Genomic DNA, 20,212 nt, shown 5'->3' on the forward strand with positions numbered 1-20,212 from the left:
TGTTTTTCTTTTTTTTAATACCTTGAGCTGCAAGAAGATGGGATGAACAGCAAGTTCCACAGAAAGCCGTGCCTACCGCACACTCCAACTCACAATGAACGATGCTATGAAACACCCAACTGCTGATTCAGTCATAACTAAAGCAAGAAAACTGGTACATGCTGTAAGAGATGATCAAAAGGTGTTGCAAAACTCTGTTTTGGGATTGTACCACTCATTGGAACAGTACTTTTGACATGTTGTGACGACTGCTAGAAACCAGAGCTGAACTAAACCAACTGCTTGAGTAGCTGGGGACGGACACACACACAAGTGATTGGGCCCTTGAAGGAGACGTCTGGAGAAACGTCTTTTTAACAGATGAGACCAAAGTGGAGGTTTGGCCATAATGCACAGCAGTACCTTCAGCAAAAATCAAACACAGTCCAAATATTTCAACCCAAATGTAGAGCATGCTGGTTTAAGGGTGGTGATTTGGGCTTGTTCTGCAGCCACAAGAGAGAGGCACCTTGCAGTTGACGAACTCCTCTGTATGCCAAAGTTTTCTAGCGTCAAACCTGAGGCCGTCTGTCTGACAGCTAAAGCTTCTCCTAAGTTAGACCATGCAACAGGATAATGACCCCAAGCACAGCAGCAAATCTACAGAATGGAAGTCCAGACCTTAACCTGACTGAAATGCTGTGTATCAAGGATTGCTTGCAAATGTCAATGAATTGAAGCAGCTGAAGTTAGTGCTGCTAACTGCTGGATTTCTAAACTACTCAGTCATAGAATGATTGCGACACTGAATTAAAACACTAAATGTGATTCAGATTTTTTTCTTTTGTATATGTTGTTTTACATCCAGTGGTTAATTTATGCTAAGGAGTATATATTTTCATTATGGTTAACAAAATTTCGGTATAAAATCTGGATTTAGATACATGTAAGCCTTTTGTGCATTTTGTGCCTGGCGCTTGCAGTGATGTACTGCCACATAAGCCAATCCTAATTACACAATGAGTGTAGGGATGGGCAATATAAACGATATACGATAGAAACGATATAAATTTGGCCAACGATAGAGATTTTGACTAGTGATGGGTCGGTCGCGAATGAAATGGCTCTTAGAGCCGGGTCCTTATCGCGAGCCATGGGTTGTTGTTTTTTTCTTCTTTCTCTCACCCTCTCTCTCGCACTTTTTTCCCGCTTCACTCAGCATGAGCCTTGTGCTTTACGCTGGGAAGAGGGGGGAGGGGCGGTAGTTACACTCAGTAGCACAGGAACAGAGCAGGAGGGAGAGACAGAGAAAGAGCCAGGGACAACAACGTCACATTAGAAAGGTATAGTAATCATCCACAACTATTTTCAGTTGCAGATGATAAAGGATTCAGAAAGTTTATTTATGCAGGTCCATATGACAGAGAATATGCATGTTCTTTTTGTTTTCATATTATAATTTATATTTAATTGTGTTGTGGTTTGCAGTGTTTTGTGTTGTTTCACTTTAAATTTGTAAAAGGAAAAAGCTGAAAATTTAAATAGTTCAAAGTTGAACTGGGAATAGTTGATTTTTGTATTATATGATTTATTTATTACATTTTATGTGGAGTGAATAAATAAAAGTATATTTACGGTGGCCCCTACAGACAAAGCACATACAAACTTCAAATCACGTACAAACTCTGAAGCACGTACAAACCCTGAAGCACGTACAAACTCCAAAACACGTACAAACTCCGAAGCACGTACAAACTGCAAAACACATACAAACTAAGAAGCACATAAAAACTCAAAACACGTACAAAAGACAACAGAAGTGCTCTAGGATGCTAGGGGCAGTGTTGAGCTTTTGTTACCTAGTGGCTACACAAGCCAGCAAGTACCAACGACCTGATTTGGTGTGTGGTAGTAACAGGTAAATGAACATTTCTTTTTAAAAATTATTTTGTTGTTTTGCTCGCAGCATTTTCTTTCCGATGAGTTCTAAATAAATTCATATCTCTCTTAATAGGCTTTTAGTGTATTTTGAATGCGCTGAGGTCATAGATAATTAGATAGAACATCGTAATGTGTGATGCTATAGAATCACGTCATGTTGACGGAGTAGCTTATTATTTGGCATTATTGCAGGCAAACCAGCATATGAAATATGAAACAGAAAAGAAAAGTATGTTTATTTCTTTTATTCAAGATCTGTTCACCTGTACTTAGCAAGTACATACACATGAAATGCAAACTATTTACATGGCAACGCACAGCTGGCAACCTGGCTGTATCTTGGTCTATGGTCAATGTACTCACAACATGGAGGCTTAAAAACGGCTAAATCTTGTACCCAACCGTTTGTGAACTAGATGTGTGTCTCCAGGGATTTATAATTCCGAAAATGATTCGCCGTGTATGCGCTGACTCCACAGACCGGGTAAGCGAAGATATCGGGATAGGACAACGGCGGTAGGCTGTCTGGGTTTCCACTCCACTGCCTTATTTCATATGGGTCCACATTACCGATGCACGCTATTTTTTCCAAGTACCATCTCTTGGCGTCTGGGCGCAATCGGTCGCGATACAGCCCTTTGTCTTTTGCGTTGATTTTAAGCAAGGTTCTGCCAGTCCCGCTTCCAACACAGTGTGTTTGTTTTGATTTGTGGCCTTCTGACATGGTGCCGCGATCCCACAATGCACTGCGGTGTGACGTCAACTCCAAAGCCCTATTGCGATAGCGCATGTTGATGATGTCCTCAAGCTGCGCCTGTTTTGGTCGAAAGCATGGCGGCGGCTAAAACTATTATCGTCTGCAAATTATGGTGACAGTCATAGCAAAGAGATGAAGCACTTTTGAAATATGGGGAAAGCCAAAAACTGCGCTTCCTCCACTTCCGTAACATTGATTCATTAATGTTGAAATCTCTCGCAGCTGTTCTGTTCCCATATTGTTGCAGTATATTAATTACTAACCTTGTATTGTGGATGAATAATCTCAGTTGTTCTCCTGACTGAAGTTTGGCCCCTGTATCTGGTTGTTCAGTCTGACGTCACTAGCCGTGTCTGGACCTAAACTCCGCTGCAGGTCCATATATCAAACGATCACTATGGCATTATTGAGAGTTGAAAAACTGTCTAAAGTCTTTCATCTTTAATAAAATGATCAGCGTTCTGCTCTACCAGGTGTAACAATTGAGTTTAACATCCAGGCATCCATGAAAACGGAATTTATGACATTTAACGGAGTTAGAAGTTAGCAGGGAGTTAGCTCGCTAGCTTCTATCTAAATACAATATAGCATGTCCTGACTGCAGGGTTTTGGAAACAAATTAAAACGTACAGCTCTGCTATCACTTCCAGCATAAATGAAGACAGAAAACGAAACAGCAGTGACGTTTGTAGGGTTACTGAAGTTGGGCTAGCTGGTATATAATGATGTGCTACGTGACCGCTAGCAACACAGCTATGTTAGCATAATATAAACAAGCTAACTTTTTTTCCACTCGATAAAAGTTAACGTGAGTGTTCTCGGTGGTCAGGAACAAATGTAATCGCATGGCAGGATGCTGTAAAAGGACCAAACTTCAGCCAGGAGAACAACTGAGATAATCCATCCACAATACGAGGTTAGTCATTAATATACTGCTGCATGGGCTGGGCTGTAGTTACATCCTAAGGGTTTAAAAACTGAGCTTAAACAAATGATTAGCGGTAATAAAAGCCGAGGGAGGTGAACAGTGATCACTGACTGTTTTAGGAGCTTTTTGAGATTAAATAGAAGAAAATACATAACATTAACCATGTTAACAACACAAAAGCCATATTAAACGCAGACTACTTTAGGCCCGAAAGTAGGATTCGTCGTGTCATCACTGAACAACCGGATAGCATCCTGCTATGCAATTGCATTTGTCCCTGACCACCAGAATCCCTCACGTTAACTTTTATCGAGTGGAAAAAATGTTGGTGTTCATCCTCCAGCTTCACTGTGCTAATGTTATGCTAACATAGCTGTGTCGCTAGCAATCACGTAGCACAACATTATATACCAACTTCAGTAACCCTGCAAACGCCACTGCTGTTTAGTTTTCTGTCTTCATTTATGTTGGAAGTGGTAGCAGAGCTGTACATTTTAATTCATTTCAAAAATTGTCTTCTTCTTTTTTGTGTGTGTGTTTTTCCATTTAACCATAAAGTAAACACAGACAGGGTCAACATAAGTATGAAAATAAATTAAAACACACGTGCGCACCCCCCCCCCCCCCCCCCCCCCCCAAAAAAAGAAAATTTGGTTACCAGTTCAGAGTTATAAACACACACAAAAGAATATCTTATTAATACAAATGTTATAAAGAAATAAAACAGCTCTCTGATTTTTCTTTGTATTTTTGTTTTGGTTTTGTTTGTCTTCTTGTTTTATTTAATTGCTTCTGGGATTTGGATTTAACAAGTAAAGTATTCATATTATGCACACATACAAACACATGCAGCTATCACCCATTTCTTGTATTTATACTTAAGACAACTTATTCTTGAACGAATACATCGATCAGTCACATGTAAAATGTAGCCAATTGTGTTTATTGTTCCACCCCACCTCCCTAACCTGTCTGTTCAAAAGTGAACACAGGTTAGGGAGATGATGGAGGAAATTGTGGGGGTTGTAAAGAAAAGGGTAAAAGAAAGGTAGAAGGGGAAAAAAGAGGTAAAAAAGGGATAGAAAGGAGGGAATAGAGGAGAGAAAACCCCAACAATCCCCTCTGAGCAAGCACTTGGCGATAGTGAATAGGAAAAACTCCCTTTAAAAGGAAGAAACCTATGACAGAACCAGGCTCTAGAGGGAGCAGTCAACTGTCGGGACTGGTTGGGGGGTGAGGTTGAAAAAAGAGAGAGAGAGGGAGATGGGGGGGAGATGGGGAAGGTGTCAGGAGTTAAAGGGACGGAGATGGGAGAGAACAGAGGAGAGGTGAAAATTAAGATGGAACAGAGGTGGAGGAAGACGTGTTTTTTTCTTCAGTTCCATCCATTTACATATTGTCCTAAAATTGATGCCAGTGGGCTTATAAGTGGTTGGTGTTAAAAAAGCCCCAAATATAAATATGAATTTTAGGACACGATGTTGAGACCAAATTAGGTGAAAAGCCGAAGCAGCCAGTTCCACTTCTTCTTCTTCTTCTTAATTTGCGGTATCTCTGGCAGGCTCTTAACTTCGGTTTCGAGTTCAGCCACCTTGGCAGTAAGGATTTTCTGTTTATCTCGTAGCCTTTGCAAAGATTCCTGGACGCACAATGCAGTCCTCTTTTTCTTTCTTTTCTCGTCGTCGGGTGTCTTCTTCTTTCAGAGTCTCCTGCAGAGACATTGCAGTCGATGGTAGCGAGTCCTCTTTCTCTATCTTCTCCTGTCCTCCAGTGCCATTTTCTTTCAGAAGCTCGGATCTTTGCATTTTATTTGCATCGGCAGAATTTTGTTCTTTTTGCTTCTTTGTGACTTCAAGGTAGGAAGCTCTGGCTTCTTTCAGCTCTTGGTCAAGAGACTCTACCTTCAAATCATGAAGGCCCTTGTTGGAAAGCAGCTGGGATTTCAGGTCACTGATTTCTGTCTTGAGTGACTCCTTCTCCTGGCTATGTTTAATGGCCTGCTCTTTCAGCTGTTTCTGGAGCATCTCTATCTGCTCTCGTTGATTCCTACATTGGACCTCCAATTCAGCCTCCTTAGAGGACTTTAGGCCTACAGAGTCGGTGTGTGAAGTGCCTGCGGTTGGAGTGGCAGACTCCACACACTGCTCTGTGGTAGGGTGGCTGATTTGGTCCTGCAGGGATAGCATCACCTCATCCAGTTTCAATTGCTTGATTGTCATTTGTGAGAGCCTCTGTTTCACTCTTGTTATCGGGCTTATTTCTAGAAGCCTCTTCCAGCTGCTCTATGAGGTCTTTAATTGTTTCCTCATGATTTCTGTTGTTGTCGTACATTTGTGCATGAAGTTTGCTCTGCTGAAACTGGTGATAAGAGGCCCTCTTGTTAGCACCAACCATTTGCCAATAAATGTCGTTCTGATAGTTTTGGGAGGCTTGCAGTTGCTGTTTGAGAGCAGCAATCTCGTCCCATGGATTATACTGGACTGCGCCCTGATGGGGTCTAAATCTGGGATTGGACTGATGTTGGACTGATGTTGCCTGAGTAAACGGTCTTCTTGGCTCTTCAGCCACTCTTTGCTGTTTTTTTGCTTTCTTTGTTTTCTTGACCGTTTCTGTTTGAGCTTGTGCCACGGGAGATTTTTCAGTATTTGGTTTTCCGGGTTTTTCAAGCTCATTTTTTGGTCCTTGCAGGATTGTTGTTTTCATTGTTGCAATGACCATTTTCATTTGTGCTTCTGCCATTGTCGATGGTTCAGCGTTTGTGTCTGCGTTTCTCTGCGTCTGCCTTATCTTAGTTTTAACAACCAGGTTGTTGTGTGTTTCTGCCATCCGAGATCCACTAAAGTTGGTTGAGTTTCTCTCCTATTTAAGGATTTTTCCAGTAGAATGTTCACTCTGACATCACGGGCTGTTCCTTTGAAGTGCCATGATTGGAGCAATTCAAAATAAAATGCCTACAAACCTACTGTAAAGGAAAGGCTTTTATTTTGTAGCATATACTGATTTAACACTATAAAAGCTACTGTACAGAAATTGCAGTAAAAAATAAAGCAAAAGCAAAATATAAGTTTAATAAATGGTTGTTAAAAACCCTAACTAAAGTAGAAGATGACTGTTTAATGGAAAAGTATTCAACATTCTAGAGATTCTCATGCATAATAATTTCTTTTATAATTTAAACTAGGGCAGGTAGAAAACTTTGATATTTAGTGAAAGATGTTAATGAACACTCTCCAATAAGAGTTACTGAATGACTTTAGGCAGTGAGATCATGGTGTTTGCCGAGGTGACAGAATGTCATCTATGTTTTGTTTTAAATTCAGTTTCATTGCTGAATCTAAGAAACAACAGACTTTAATAGAGGTTTACTAACTTTTACTTTTATATCTATTGTGGAAAAGCCTGTAATAATAATAATTCCAAGCATGCAAACTAGTATGCAAACTAAAATTCACAGGAGAGCTTATGAGACCACAAATACTGTTGAGATCCAGTTCAGAGACACAGGTTTTGCGGAGGTGAAGCCTAGAGGACAGGTGGCAGCTACAGATTTGCTCATCTGCTTTTTTCCTGAAAATTTTCCACATTATGACTAAACGAATACAAGTATGAGAATCAGGCACAGGCTGTGTTCTGAACGGTGTCTATTAAAAACTGTATTGAATTTATATGTATTACATTTTTAAAATTAGAATAACAAATTGTGGTACATGTACATGCACATGTGGTCTGTGCATGTACACACATGAAGAATTTGACATTGCAGCATCTATGAAAGTGTTCATTGTGTAGAACTCACAATCCAAACCTCTACTCGAAAACTGCCTAAAAGACTAGTTTCAATATTTAAACAGTCATTTGTAGATGTTCTAGGTATGTACAAACCCCCCAGCTCCACTCTTTTAGCAGACAAAGCAAAACAAAGACGTCTCTGATGATGAAACATTGAATTCAAACCTCAGCCAGCCGTCAACAATTTAGGGATTCAGTGTGCACATCATGTATTGAGTGCATTCAAAGTTCAAAACATTTATGGACAGTTTGGTGTTTAAAGAGCAATCAGCACTAAAACTGTACAAAGAAAAGAAACATGTTTTGTTGTTGCTCTGCAGATTCTGGTTGAAGTGTTTCAGAAAGGTCGTGTTGTCAGTTGGGTTCTCTGAATACTCTGCACACTTCCTGATTAAATTACAAATAAAACAATATTTTTCAAACTGCTGTGTAAATGTTACTCACAATTTAATATCCTTCTTTGAAATGTATATATTTGAAAAGTAAATCAAAGAATTACACTTACATAAAAAATGTCAGCTGTTGGACAACCTAAACATAATGAGACAAAAGCAACAAAGTGGGTTTGTCAGTTAGAAGCTCAGACCCAATAAACTTTATTAGTGAGGACGGATTTACTGCATTCAAAGATAAACCTGTGGAGGAAAATCCTCTCTGTTCTTAAAGAGCCAGACTGCTTTTATTCTTCATGTTTTACTTTTATTCCATATTATCATTTGCTGTCAAGACTGCTTGCAATCATAGACAATGACTCCCACTCCCTCCATAACACACTGCACAATCTGAAGAGCAGTTTCAGGAACAGATTTCTTCAAGTTCACTGTCTGAGGGGAACGTTACAGGAGGCCGTTCCTTCCTGCTGCTATCAGACTCTTTAATTCATCCACTTGGGTCAGATCCACACATGCAGAACAGGATTAAACACACCTAACTGCACTCTGTTACTTTTGTACACCATAGCATATATTTGCACACATATTTTATATTTATATATATATTTATGTTTGTATTTATACCTATATCTCTATATTTATCTCAATATTTGTCTAATAATGTCTCTGACATGACATGAGTTTGGCTGTTGGAAGTTGGGGACGACTCTATAGGCAAACATCAGCTGCAGCCTTTCACAAATCAGCAATGTTAGGTTTCTATTTCATTATGTTCCTGTGTGGGAAATGTTTATTTACTGGTTTTCTCTTACTATTCTTCTTGAAATGATGTGTTAATTAGATCCTGGAGAATGAAGTTTCATGTATGTTAGCTGTTACAGGAAAAAAGAAACTGAAAGAAAAACAAGAGATCCTTTATATACTTACATGTGCTCAGAAATATTCTTCTATTAGTGCACCGAACATTGATATAATAGTCTTTTGTTGTACAAGGGAAAGGCTTCGTCTCTCCTTCCCGCATGTATTCAGGTGAAGTTTTTACAAGACCATAACGAGCATATCTAGCAGGATCCACCACACAGAACGCTTCTGCAAAAACAACAAGAAGTAAAAACCAAACATAAAAAGAATTTTAAGAACATTTTTAATAAACTTTTAGAGTGAAAATTATTTTTTTGATACCTTCACAGGTGGGCAGTTTGGACCAGTGAGCGTCACTGTAACAACTCACAGCCTCTGGACCAGCTAGTTTGTAATAACGATTGCACTGGTATTTCAAATGCATTGGACCTTCTTCCACAATTACAGCATTTTCAATGTATGGGCGGGCTCCACACGACTGAACTAAAATAAAAGAAAGTGAGTGTAACAAAATGATCATTGTTTACTCAGCTGTTTAGTTTTCCAAATCTTTGAATTCCTGTACAACGTGCTGAACCAATCAACATCAATCATTTCTGCAGTGATCAACGATTCATTCATTCATTAACGCTGGCTTCTAACTCCAATCCAGCTGCTTGTTGTCATTCATATAACTAAATTAAATATATAAACTGAATTTGATGTATATGCTGATTAAGTGGAAAGGTTGTGAGCAACTTACTGTTTATTGGTATAAGACTGTTGTCTCTGTTATTTGAATCAGAGGTGCTAGAAGATGCTGCAGGATACAGAGCAGATAACGCACATATACAGACAACACATCAGTCAGCTTCACTTTATAAACTTCTTTGACTTACAAATCAGTCCTGCTGCCAGCTGTACCTCCCTGATATGTGATCACAGTGAATCATCCTGTCCCCAGTATCCTCTTCTGTCACAACAACCCTCTGCATCTCCTCTTGCACCACGTCCATGAGCTGAGGTCTTCCTCTTTTCTCCCTGCTTGGCAGCTCCATTTTCAGCATCTTAGATCTCTGACTTCATCTCCAAATTGAGCAACCTGAGCTGTTCCTATGATGCACTCATTTCGTCAAATCTTGTTCCTGGGCACTCCTAATGAAAATCAACTCTGATGCCTCCAGCTCCTGTCTTTTTATCAGTGCCATACATCAGAGCTGGTATCACTACTGTCTGGTAAACCTTCCTTTTCTCTCTTGCTGCTATCATTGTGTCAGAGTTCACTACAAGACAGTCACCTCCACCCACTCCACCCTGCATGCAATCTTCTTCACTTCTCTTTTGCACCATCTGTTATTTTGGTTGACCCAAGGTATCTCCACTACTACTTCTATTCGTTGCATCTTTACTTTTCCACCTGCATTATCACAGTTCTTTTGCTGGTACATCAAAGAGTGAAAGTGTCAGGCCAGGACTCTGCAGTCTATTAACACCTACATGCTAGTGGACATGAGGGGGTTCACTTCCTGGCGTTCCAGGAGGAACGCTGGTTTGAGTGGGGTGTGAAGGAGGCCATTTACATGAAAAGGGAAAGACCATCTCTGATTTGAGGGGGGAGCCTAAGGGTACATCTTTCAGCATCTTTCAGTGCTGTGATTGCAGCCATTCCCCAACTCTCTGTGAATGCTACTCATAGCCATTGATCAATGGTTTTTGATCAGTAGTTGTTGATCAATGGTCATGACAATTTGCATATTAATGATCAAGAAAATGGTTTAATGGTTTAATGCTTCCTCTGCCTGCAGGTTGAGAGGAGTTATTGTTACAAATTTGTCAGTAATGGTGCTTAAATGCACTTCTGTAAAGATCAAGACACATCATTGATCTATACTACATGGATACTATATTATTATTATATTATGTTATAGTGTGTCAAGAAGTTTAATTCATGTCCACTTACTGCAGGTCGGGCCTTGTGTCCAGCTTCCTTGTGTACAAACAGATTTTGTGTTGTGTGCTCCCTCTGCAGTGTATCCATCCTCACACTCATACTGCACTTCTGAACCTGCAGCAAACACTTCCTGGTAGTCCTGATGAACGATGACTGCATGGGGGATTTTAGGAGGCACGCTGCACGCATTCATGCTTTCTGTAAAATTAGATTTAGACTCAAAAACGTTATTAATCCCAGAGCAGGGCCGTTTGTTTGTAGTTTATTCACAGGATCAAACCCACAAAACCTACAGTCCTTAAACACTAATCATAAAAACTCCTGTGAGTTGAGTTATGGATCAAAGAAAAGTGAGGACCTGCTACTGTAAACAAATTACATAAAATGCCTTTATTAACAGCATTGGTCTCAAATTTGTTCTGTGTTGACCAGTATTAATTTGGTTGACCAATAGTTTTCATCATAGTGTGCAGACTGTGGTGTCCAACCGGATACTTACAGATACTTTGCAGTTAATCCAAATTGCTATAGCAAGAGTACTATCATCATACGTCTCCTGTATCATCTTCCCTTTATTGGCTCCTTTAAAATGCAGAATTAAATTTGACACTCCTCCTCTGACATAAAAGGTCTTAAATAAAGAGTTAAAGTTTCTAAAAGTAGAATGGGAGGCAGCACTTTCATCTATCAGGCCCTTCTTTTGTGGAACCTGCTCCCAGTTTAGATTGAGGAGACAGACACCCTCTCTACTTTTAAGATTAGCAGTTTAAGGATCTTGGAAAGAAGGCGACCAGATTTCTTTAAGTGGGTGAGCAAAGAAAGAAGAGCTATTGGCAGGACTTACCTATACACTGTGGCTGATGAGACCATTTTCCATTGTGACATGTGCTGGTTGCCCACCAACCCTTCATTGCTAGCGTATGTCCTTCGTTGCAGGTGTAGCTCAGCTTGGTGCCCTGAGAGTAAGTCTCTTGCTTTGGGGCAAAGAAGCCACCGTCCAGTGTGGGAGCATCACAGGCCTGTGTGGTGCTCTGTGCTGAAACACAACACTGAAGTAAGTGCAAAACATTATCAACCAGGGTAAATGTTTTTCTGTGAAGTTACTTGTTGTTCTCACCGTGCAGCACTCCAGGAAACCAAAGAAGAGCAAATGCAAAATATTTGATGCACATTTTTAAATCGTCCAACAACAAAGCAGCACCAGCAGTTAAAGGTAATCCACATGAGAACCAGCTACTTATCACAACTGTCACCCGAAAGTTTGTGCAATCACCTTGGCCCTTCCCATTTTGTGGGATGGAAAAAAGTTCGTACACATCCAAAACAACTTTTGAGAAAGAACGGGAGAAAAACCAGTATATATAAATATAAATATATATATAATAAATATATTTATATATATTTATTTATATATATATAAATAAATATATATATATAATAAAATATATATAAATGTTAGAGCTCTGATCTAAAACTCATGAACTTCTTTCTTTTACAGCTAATTTATCGAGACTGGGGTTTTCCACAGCTTCTTTTCTCAGTGCTTTTGTTACATATCGTTACATCTGTTGATTTCATGCACACACCAACATCTTCCCGATGTCTACAAAACTTCTCATCACCCAGAAAATGAAGAGAAAATTGTTGGTTTTACTTTGCCGATTAGTTTGGTTTAAACATAGTGATTTCAAATTACATTATTCATGACATTTATTATTTCAGTGCGTATTGAATGAATAGAGCAACACATATTTTGCATTGATTTTATTAATCACACAGTGGATGTTGTGTTTGGGACATTTTCTCTGAAGCGACTCGAAATATTTACTTTGAAACATCAAATCCATGAAACTATTTACAGTCCAAATTTCAAAGTCATTTTAGATGGCCTACCACTCTGTGGCCGAGTTGCTGTCGTTCCCAATCACTTCCACTTTGTTATAATACCAATAACAGCTAAGTGTAAAATATTTAGCAGCAAAGAAATTTCACAACTGGACGTGTTGCACGGGTGGTGCATCCTATCCTATCACTGAGCTCCTGAGAGCGACTCATTCTTTCACAAATGTTTGTTGACGTCTGCATGCCTGAGTGCTGGATTTTATAAACCTGTGGCCGAGTTTATTTTAGAAAAAGTTCAAGTAGGGACTCGGTCACCGTGATGCCTTTAACAGGCCACAGCTTAACAGCCATGGGATTGAAACTTTAATGTCACATCAAATTAGTGGCTGTACCACGCATTTAGTACATGCAAAAGTGAGCTGTGAAACATTTCTGCATCTTAGTCACTGTGAGCTTATTCATTAGGGTCCAAATGCAGGACTCAGAGGCTGCCATGATAAGATATAATAAAGAATGAAGATGACATGTTATGAGTACATTAAGTGGAGAAAGGAGGTGCTGGGCCCGATCCAAGGGTGAGAGAAGGATACACCCTGGACAGGTCGTCAGTCTGTCTGCAGTTGTGGCGTATTAATTCAGTTCAGTTTAATTCAGTATACTTACACTTGTATACATTTTTACACTTACACCTACGTTATCATGTGTATGTTCAGTAAGGACGATCTGTAAGTGTTCATCTGTCTGCTTTCTTGGCTGTTTGGCTGCTAGTCTGTTCATCACGTCACTTCCACTTTTTCACGGTGTCCTAGTCAGTGCTGACATCATTGCTCCACTCCAATCATCTAATCTGATCTAATTGCTTTTACTTTTTCCACACAGGGGCAGGTGGGTTTGAATAGCTTTATATCTCTTAATAAATGAAATCGTCATTTTTAAAGTGGATTTTGTATTTACTCAGGATATCTTTGTTGAATATTACAATATGAAAATAATTTTTTAAAGCACTGCATGTTTTAAGAATACTGTATTTCAGGGTTTACACATAAAAATTCAACCTTTATGCTGAGTCTAAGAAATCATTGTCCTGTTAACATAAATTACAAATTGTAAATTAATGTCAAAAGTGTTGGGAAAAGTGATTTTGTTATGACTTCTTCTCAAATGAGATACAGCAACTATTTCAGTCAGACTTCAGAGCTTTTCATAGTCCTGAAAAAGCTTTGTTGAAGGTGATCGATTATTTGTGACTCACATTAGATTCAGGAGATATCACAGCCCTCATTATTTTGGACATTAGCTGCTTTCTGCTTTTGATATTGTGAAGCACAAGAATCTTTGGGCTTGGCTCAAATGTTGGGTTGGATATAAGAACTTTCTCTGTGTCTGATGGTCAGTTCTTTAAATCTTCTGCTCCTGTTTCTTGTATGTTTCTTGGACCAGGACACCAAATGAGTGTTTTTGTGCCATCACAGACCTCTGACATTTTAAGCCTAAATATCAGTTGGACAAATATCTACTAAAAATCTTTGTTTAAATATAAATGTGTTAATAATATCTGTTTAAATTATTTCCTGAGATTATTTTCATGTTGGCTTAAAATAAAATATCTGCCTATGCTCTTACTGAATCTTCTGCATGCTTTTGGTCACTAACCAAAGCCAACACCATCATGAAGTAAAACAAATCAATAAACTTGTTCCTGTCTGCTTACTATAGTGTTTCCGTTATTGTTATTTATTAAATAATATTTTGGTGTGCATAGTAAAAGAACTGTTCTACACAGTTAGCAGACAAAGCAATACAAAGACGTCTCTGATGATGAAACATTTTATTCAGACCTCAGCCAGCCATCGACACTTTATGGATTCAGTGTACACATCATGTACTGAGTGCATGAAAAGTTCAAATCATTTATGGACAGTTTGGTGTTTAGAGAACAATCAGCCCCAAAACTCGACAAAGAAAAGAAACATGTTTCATTGTTGCTCTGCAGGTTCTGGTTGAAGTGTTTCAGAAAGGTTGTGTTGTCAGTAGGATTCTCTGAATCTTCTGCAATCAGGCTGATTAAAACACAAACAAACAACAGCTGAGTGAAAAACATCAAGCACATTTATTTCAAAGAAACTATATTTGTTTGAAAATAAATCAAAGAATAACACTTACAAAATATTGAATTTCAGATACGGTACAGCCTAAAAAAGAAGCAGATAGTTTGTCAGTTAGAAGCTCAGATCCATTAACTTTATTAGTGAAGACTGATTAACTTCATTCAAAGATAAAACTACAGAGGAAAATCCTCTCTGTTCTTAAAGAGCCAGACTGCTTTTATTCCTCATGTTTTACTTTTATTCCATATTAACATTTGTTTAAGTTACTTCATTGTGTGTTTTGTAACCATAACAAACTGTTTTGTGGTGATTTGGGGGCAACTGGAACAAGTGTGGATGCTGCAAGGTATGGAGGCCTATCTCCCCCTACCACCACTTCCCCTGCCAGTGGCGGACCCCCTCAGACATCGGTGCGTTGGTGGTTCTTTGTGTCCGGGGATGGGCGTCCAGGTACACACCGGCTCACTCCTTGGCGGCCGCTTATCGGGGCCTGGGGCTCGCTCGGGCCACTTCGGAGGGGGGGTGCCCCCGGCCTCCCGGCCTGGGGCTCGGTCACTCAGGCGCGGCTGGCTGCCGGCGGAGCTCACGGGCGCGTCACTGCAACTCCCCCCGGCTTCTGCTCCGCGGCTGCTGAGTGAGCCCTCATCTGGGACTCTCCTCAGCTCTTTCTGGGACAGTGGCGCGGCTGCCCCTCTGTTGGTCTTCCTTGGTCTCTTGTGTTCTGGGGGCCTCTGGATGTCTGGAGTTTTGATCTCCACACCTGCTTCACGCCCTGGAGGACGGGGCTGTGGCCCCCCCACACCCTCTAGCAGATTATTACATGAAGGAACCTTTTAAAAAACAAAAAACAAACGCGTCCATGCTCACAGGTGTACACACGGGTGATCACACCCACAAACTACACCCTTTTTGGCTCCTACCTCAAAGCACACTGTGTTCTGTTGATCTTATGTGCTGCACAATAATGTTTAACATTTAGTATTTACTGTCATATTCCCATATATCATTGTGATGTTGTTTATTCTATTACTCTTGTTCTCTTCTGCTTGCTTTCTTTTTTCTTTCTCAGCAGGTGACCCAGGTGATTGATAGATGCATTTTTTTTCTCTGCCCGTTCTGTTGGTTTTTGTCTTTTGCCCTTCTCCCCCGTCCCTCTTCTCAGCTGTTTCTCTTTCCCTCTTTCTTTCTCCCCTCCTTTCCCCCAGTCAAGTCTGTCCCGTATTCAGTAAGTGAAAATAAAATAAACAATAAAAGGTGAATCAAATGGACCATTATGGCAAGGCTGGGATGGTCAGTTTGGTAAAGTAAATCCGTTGGGCATCTTTCTTTGCCTTTAGACAACAATTCTGATGGCAAAAGAGCCAAAGGGGACAGGCCAAAAAAAAAAAAAAAGGCCTTCCCCAAACCGCAGCACTATTCACACTTCCTTATCCCCCATCGCCCATTGTTACCAAGGATGTGGTCCTTGTTAGTGAAATCACTTTATAAACTTCTTTGACTTATAAATGAGTCCTGCTGCTAGCTGTACCTCCCTGATGTCCAGTAGTTACTCTACTTGATGAGAACAGATAACTCATTAGTTATATGGTACATGCTGCATATATTTCATTGAGACATAGAGGTGCTGCGGGAGTACGCGTTGTCTGGCCCATTGCTATGGGCCATTCGATCCCTATACAACCGTTGCAAGAGCTTGGTTTGCATAGTCGGTAATAAGTCATACTTGTTTCCCGTGGGTGATGGGCTTTGCCAGGGTTGCCCTTTGTCACCGATTCTGTTCATAACTTTTATGGACAGGATTTGTAGGCACAGCCAAGTGGCGGACGGCTTTTACTTAGGTGGCCTCAGAATCTCATCTCTGCTTTTCGCGGATGATGTGGTCCTGTTGGCTTCATCGGGTGAAGGCCTCCAGTATGCACTGGAACGGTTCGCAGCCGAGTGTGAAGCGGCAGGAATGAGGATCAGCAACTCCAAATCTGAGAACATGGTTCTCAGCCGGAAAAGGGTGGAGTGCTCACTCCGGGTCGGGGATGAGTTCCTGCCCCAAGTGTAGGAGTTCAAGTATCTCGGGGTCTTGTTCACGAGTGATGAGAGAAGGGAGCGAGAGATTGTCAGACGGATTGGTGCTGCGGCCGCAGTGATGCAGACGCTGCACCGGTCCATCGTGGTGAAGAGAGAGCTGAGCGTAAAAGCGAAGCTCTCAATTTATCGGTCGATCTACGTCCCTACTCTCACCTATGGCCACGAGCTGTGGGTAGTAGAACGAGATCGGGGATACAAGCGGCGAAAATGAGCTTCCTCTGAAGGGTGGCTGGCCTCTCCCTTAGAGATAGGGTGAGAGGTTCAGCCATCCGCGAGGGGCTCTGAGTAGAGCTGCTGCTCCTCCACATCGAAAAGAGCCAGTTGAGGTTGTTCGGGCATCTGACAAGGATGCCTCATGGGCGCCTCCTGGGTGAGGTGTTCCAGGCATGTCCCAGCAGGAGGAGGCCCCGGGGCAGACCCAGGACACGCTGGAGAGATTATATCTGTCGGCTGGCCTGGGAACGCCTTGGTATTCCCTCGGATAATCTAGAGGAGGTGGCTGGGGAGAGGGAGGTCTGGGCTTCTCTGCTTGGGCTGCTGCCCCCGTGACCCGGTCCCGGAAGAAGATGGATGGATGCATGGATGGATGGACCCTGTCTGACACTCTCTTCACCTCCACAACACTATACACATGTGCTTGCTTTAAGGACATTCCTATTCTGTTTCTCTCCCAGGCTACTTCATGGTTTGAGTCCACCCCCAATTTTCATTTGTATTTCTTTTGTGGCTTACTAACTGGTGTTGTTCTATAACTAATGATTTGCAAGTCTTGTTTGTCAGTCAAAATAAAGAAAGATGTGTGAATGAGTGTTTTCAAAACATTGCTACAAGGTATATCTATATTTTATAAAGAGAATAAATAAATGGTTTAATACTTCCTCTGTCTGCAGGTTAAGAGGAGTTATTGGTACAAACTTGTCAATAATGGTGCCTAAATGCTCTTCCGTGAAGATCAAGTCACACCATTGAGCTGTACTACGTGGCTACTATATTATTATAATATTATGTTATAGTGAGTCAAGAATTTTAACTCATGACCACTTACTGCATGTTGGCACTGGTGTCCAGTATCCCTGTATACAAACAGATTTCTCGGTGTGTGCAGTGTATCCATCTTCACACTCATACTGCACTTCTGAACCTGGTGCAAACACTTCCTGGTATCCATGAATGATGACTGCATGGGGGATTTTAGGAGGTGCACTGCATGCACTCATACTTCCTGTAAAAATAAAAAGTCATGAATAGAAGCAGAAAAAAAGTGTTGAACAGCTAACTGGAGTCAAACATGTAGCAGACTTACTCTCACAGACTGGTGCAGAGGACCATTTTCCATTTCCACAGGTAATGGTGTTGATCTGGTTTTGGTGCTCAAATCCTCCATCGCATGTTATCGTTAGTGTACTTCCATCCTCATACCAGCCGTTTGAGTTTTCAGGGTACTTTCCATTGGGAATAGTTGGTCCAAAACAGGCGCTTTCATCTGAGGAAGAACAGACCAGAGTCACCATCAACACTTTGAGATTTTACAGAGTAACTATAATTACAACTTTCTGATTGCGAACAGCAACATGCCGCATTAAATGTTGTGAATAGTTAATTCAAGGAATTACTGGAAGAAAGTTTTTGTTATTATTCCTTGTGAGAGACTGAAATTCCTAGTTTGTAATTCTTAAAAAATACGATAATAAAATTTTTTTATACTTGACACAAAAACATTAAATTAAACTTCACCATCCTGCTATTGGATTTTATTGCTTTTTATATTTATTTACTGAAATAATCAGATTTCATCGTTCTTTTTCCTCAATTGAGTTGATTTTTTTTTTTTTAGCAAATCTAAACTAATTACATTGTTCCTTAAGAACAGAATTTCATTTTCATCTTTGGTAAAAGATGGTAAAAGAATTCACCATTCCCAGGACTGACCTACCTATACATTGCGGTTCATGAGACCATTGCCCATGTTCACAGGTACTGGTTGCCCACCAACCCTCCACTACAGGTTTATATCCGTTATCACAGGAATAAGTGATCGTGGTTCTGTCAGAGTAAGTCTCTTGTCTGGGGAGAAAGTTACCATGAACCAGTCTGGGAGGATCACAACCCTGTGCTGATGTACAATAAAGAAAATTGTTTAAAATCCCACATAAGTCTCACATTTACAAACTATAACAGAATTGAATCTTCTTACCTTGAAGCAATCCAGGAAACAAAACGAGGACAAATCCAAGAGTCCTGAGACACATTTTGCAGCAATGAAAGCACGATGTGAAGGCAGAGTAAAGAGCCGTGTTCTGCTGGACGAGTTAATAATTGTTGGGAATTTCCCCCAAAGAACTAAGAAGTCAGGACACAGTAAACATTGCGCTGAGTAACTCTGGCTCTGGTCCATATTTCTTAGACATATGTTGTATAAACAAACTATTGCTGTCAGTAGATTAAAAAAAAAAAAACCTTAATTAATCTCACAATTTTCTGTAATTAATCACGATTAATGGCATATACTTGATCAACAGCCTGGTTGCATATACATTTTTTTTCAACTTTATATTTAAGCTTGTAACTGACATTTATGCAATATAATGAAGTAAATGCAGAATAAACACAAAGAATGTATGCTTAAATTCAAAGAGGATTTGTGTAGTTTTCTTCAATCTTTTAGCACAGGTTCTCTGCTGTGAAATATACCTTAAAAAAACTATGTACTAATAAGTAAGTATACACTAATATTTTAAGCTGGAGGTGCTTCGGTGAAAAGAAAATTCCTTCTTGCACAACGTGCATAATACTTTATGTTGGTCGATTGTTCCATCTTGTTATGTTTTAAATACTCAAATTTCCCATTGAGAGGGCCAATGTGCGTTTATCATTTTCCATATTGAGTTGATTGGGTCAGCTGCCCGTTAGTGGCATATTGAAATATTGACTTTTTTTTTACCAGTAATTTATGTTCTAGAATCGATTCTCGTATTAAAATATTGATATTTTAGTACTTTGGGGAAAATTTGTAGTTTTTCATTAACAGGAACACAGTGGAAAGAAACTATATCATTCGGATCGTCTAAATTAGAAGGAACTACTTCTTCTTACACATTTCACAGTCATATGCAAAATATGGCTGTATAAATGTGTCGCAGCCCCTTGGCGTGCGCACTCACAACAATGTGTGTGTGACGGAGTCATGTGTGGACGTATTTTACCTCCACAAACAGCCAAGACGCGGTGACAACACCACTAACCTCGTCAAAAACCTCAAATCATATCACAGAATATGATGAGCTTATGTTGAGGCGAACTGAAGAGGAGGAGAGGGACAGGTGCTGCTAGGGAGAGACAGATGTCTCTTGCCGAGTCCTTTAGTGTTCCAGTCAGGCAACATGCTCAAATAGCGCACAACTTCAGGTTTTTTATTTCTATATGATTATTCTGCATCATTAATAATAAGAACAAGTAGACTGATTCTTCTCTGGAGAGAGACCTGACCTCTGTGGCATCTGTGGTTGAAGTTTCCATAGTGACAACTGCTACAGATGGGTCCAGTGACTGTTGGAGAGGCTTGATGATGACAAAAGTTTCAGACTCTATTATTAACATGCCTTT

At 40.3% G+C, this 20,212-nt stretch overlaps 1 protein-coding gene and 1 long non-coding RNA gene across 2 annotated transcripts; one reads left to right on the top strand and one right to left on the bottom strand.

Moving 5' to 3' along the window:
* The first annotated feature begins 900 nt into the window (after positions 1 to 900).
* LOC309693892 lies at positions 901 to 14,115 on the top strand. The gene is made up of 3 exons (XR_014272746.1): positions 901 to 1,322; positions 11,514 to 11,790; positions 12,076 to 14,115. It is a non-coding gene; the product is annotated as an uncharacterized lncRNA (long non-coding RNA).
* On the bottom strand, positions 4,249 to 19,132 carry LOC309693879 (complement factor H-related protein 1-like). The gene is made up of 7 exons (XM_082513489.1): positions 18,804 to 19,132; positions 18,543 to 18,722; positions 17,913 to 18,092; positions 17,655 to 17,831; positions 9,390 to 9,446; positions 8,969 to 9,130; positions 4,249 to 8,875 (listed from the first exon to the last, which is right to left on the bottom strand). The coding sequence occupies exons 1-7, from the start codon at positions 18,856 to 18,858 to the stop codon at positions 8,655 to 8,657; spliced, it is 1,032 nt and encodes a 343-aa protein (XP_082369615.1). The 5' UTR covers positions 18,859 to 19,132; the 3' UTR covers positions 4,249 to 8,654.
* Between the last annotated feature and the right edge of the window lie 1,080 nt (positions 19,133 to 20,212).

Source organism: Aulonocara stuartgranti, assembly GCF_965226115.1.
Source record: "Aulonocara stuartgranti genome assembly, chromosome: 18".
NCBI classification, from domain to species: Eukaryota; Metazoa; Chordata; class Actinopteri; order Cichliformes; family Cichlidae; genus Aulonocara; species Aulonocara stuartgranti.

Coding starts and splice junctions, on each gene's coding strand:
- LOC309693879 (XM_082513489.1), bottom strand. CDS start 18,858: ATGTGTCTCAGGACTCTTGGATTTGTCCTCGTTTTGTTTCCTGGATTG. Junction 17,832..17,912: donor CTCTGCACCAGTCTGTGAGA/GTAAGTCTGCTA, acceptor TTATTTTTACAG/GAAGTATGAGTGCATGCAGT. Junction 8,876..8,968: donor CAAACTGCCCACCTGTGAAG/GTATCAAAAAAA, acceptor TTGTTTTTGCAG/AAGCGTTCTGTGTGGTGGAT.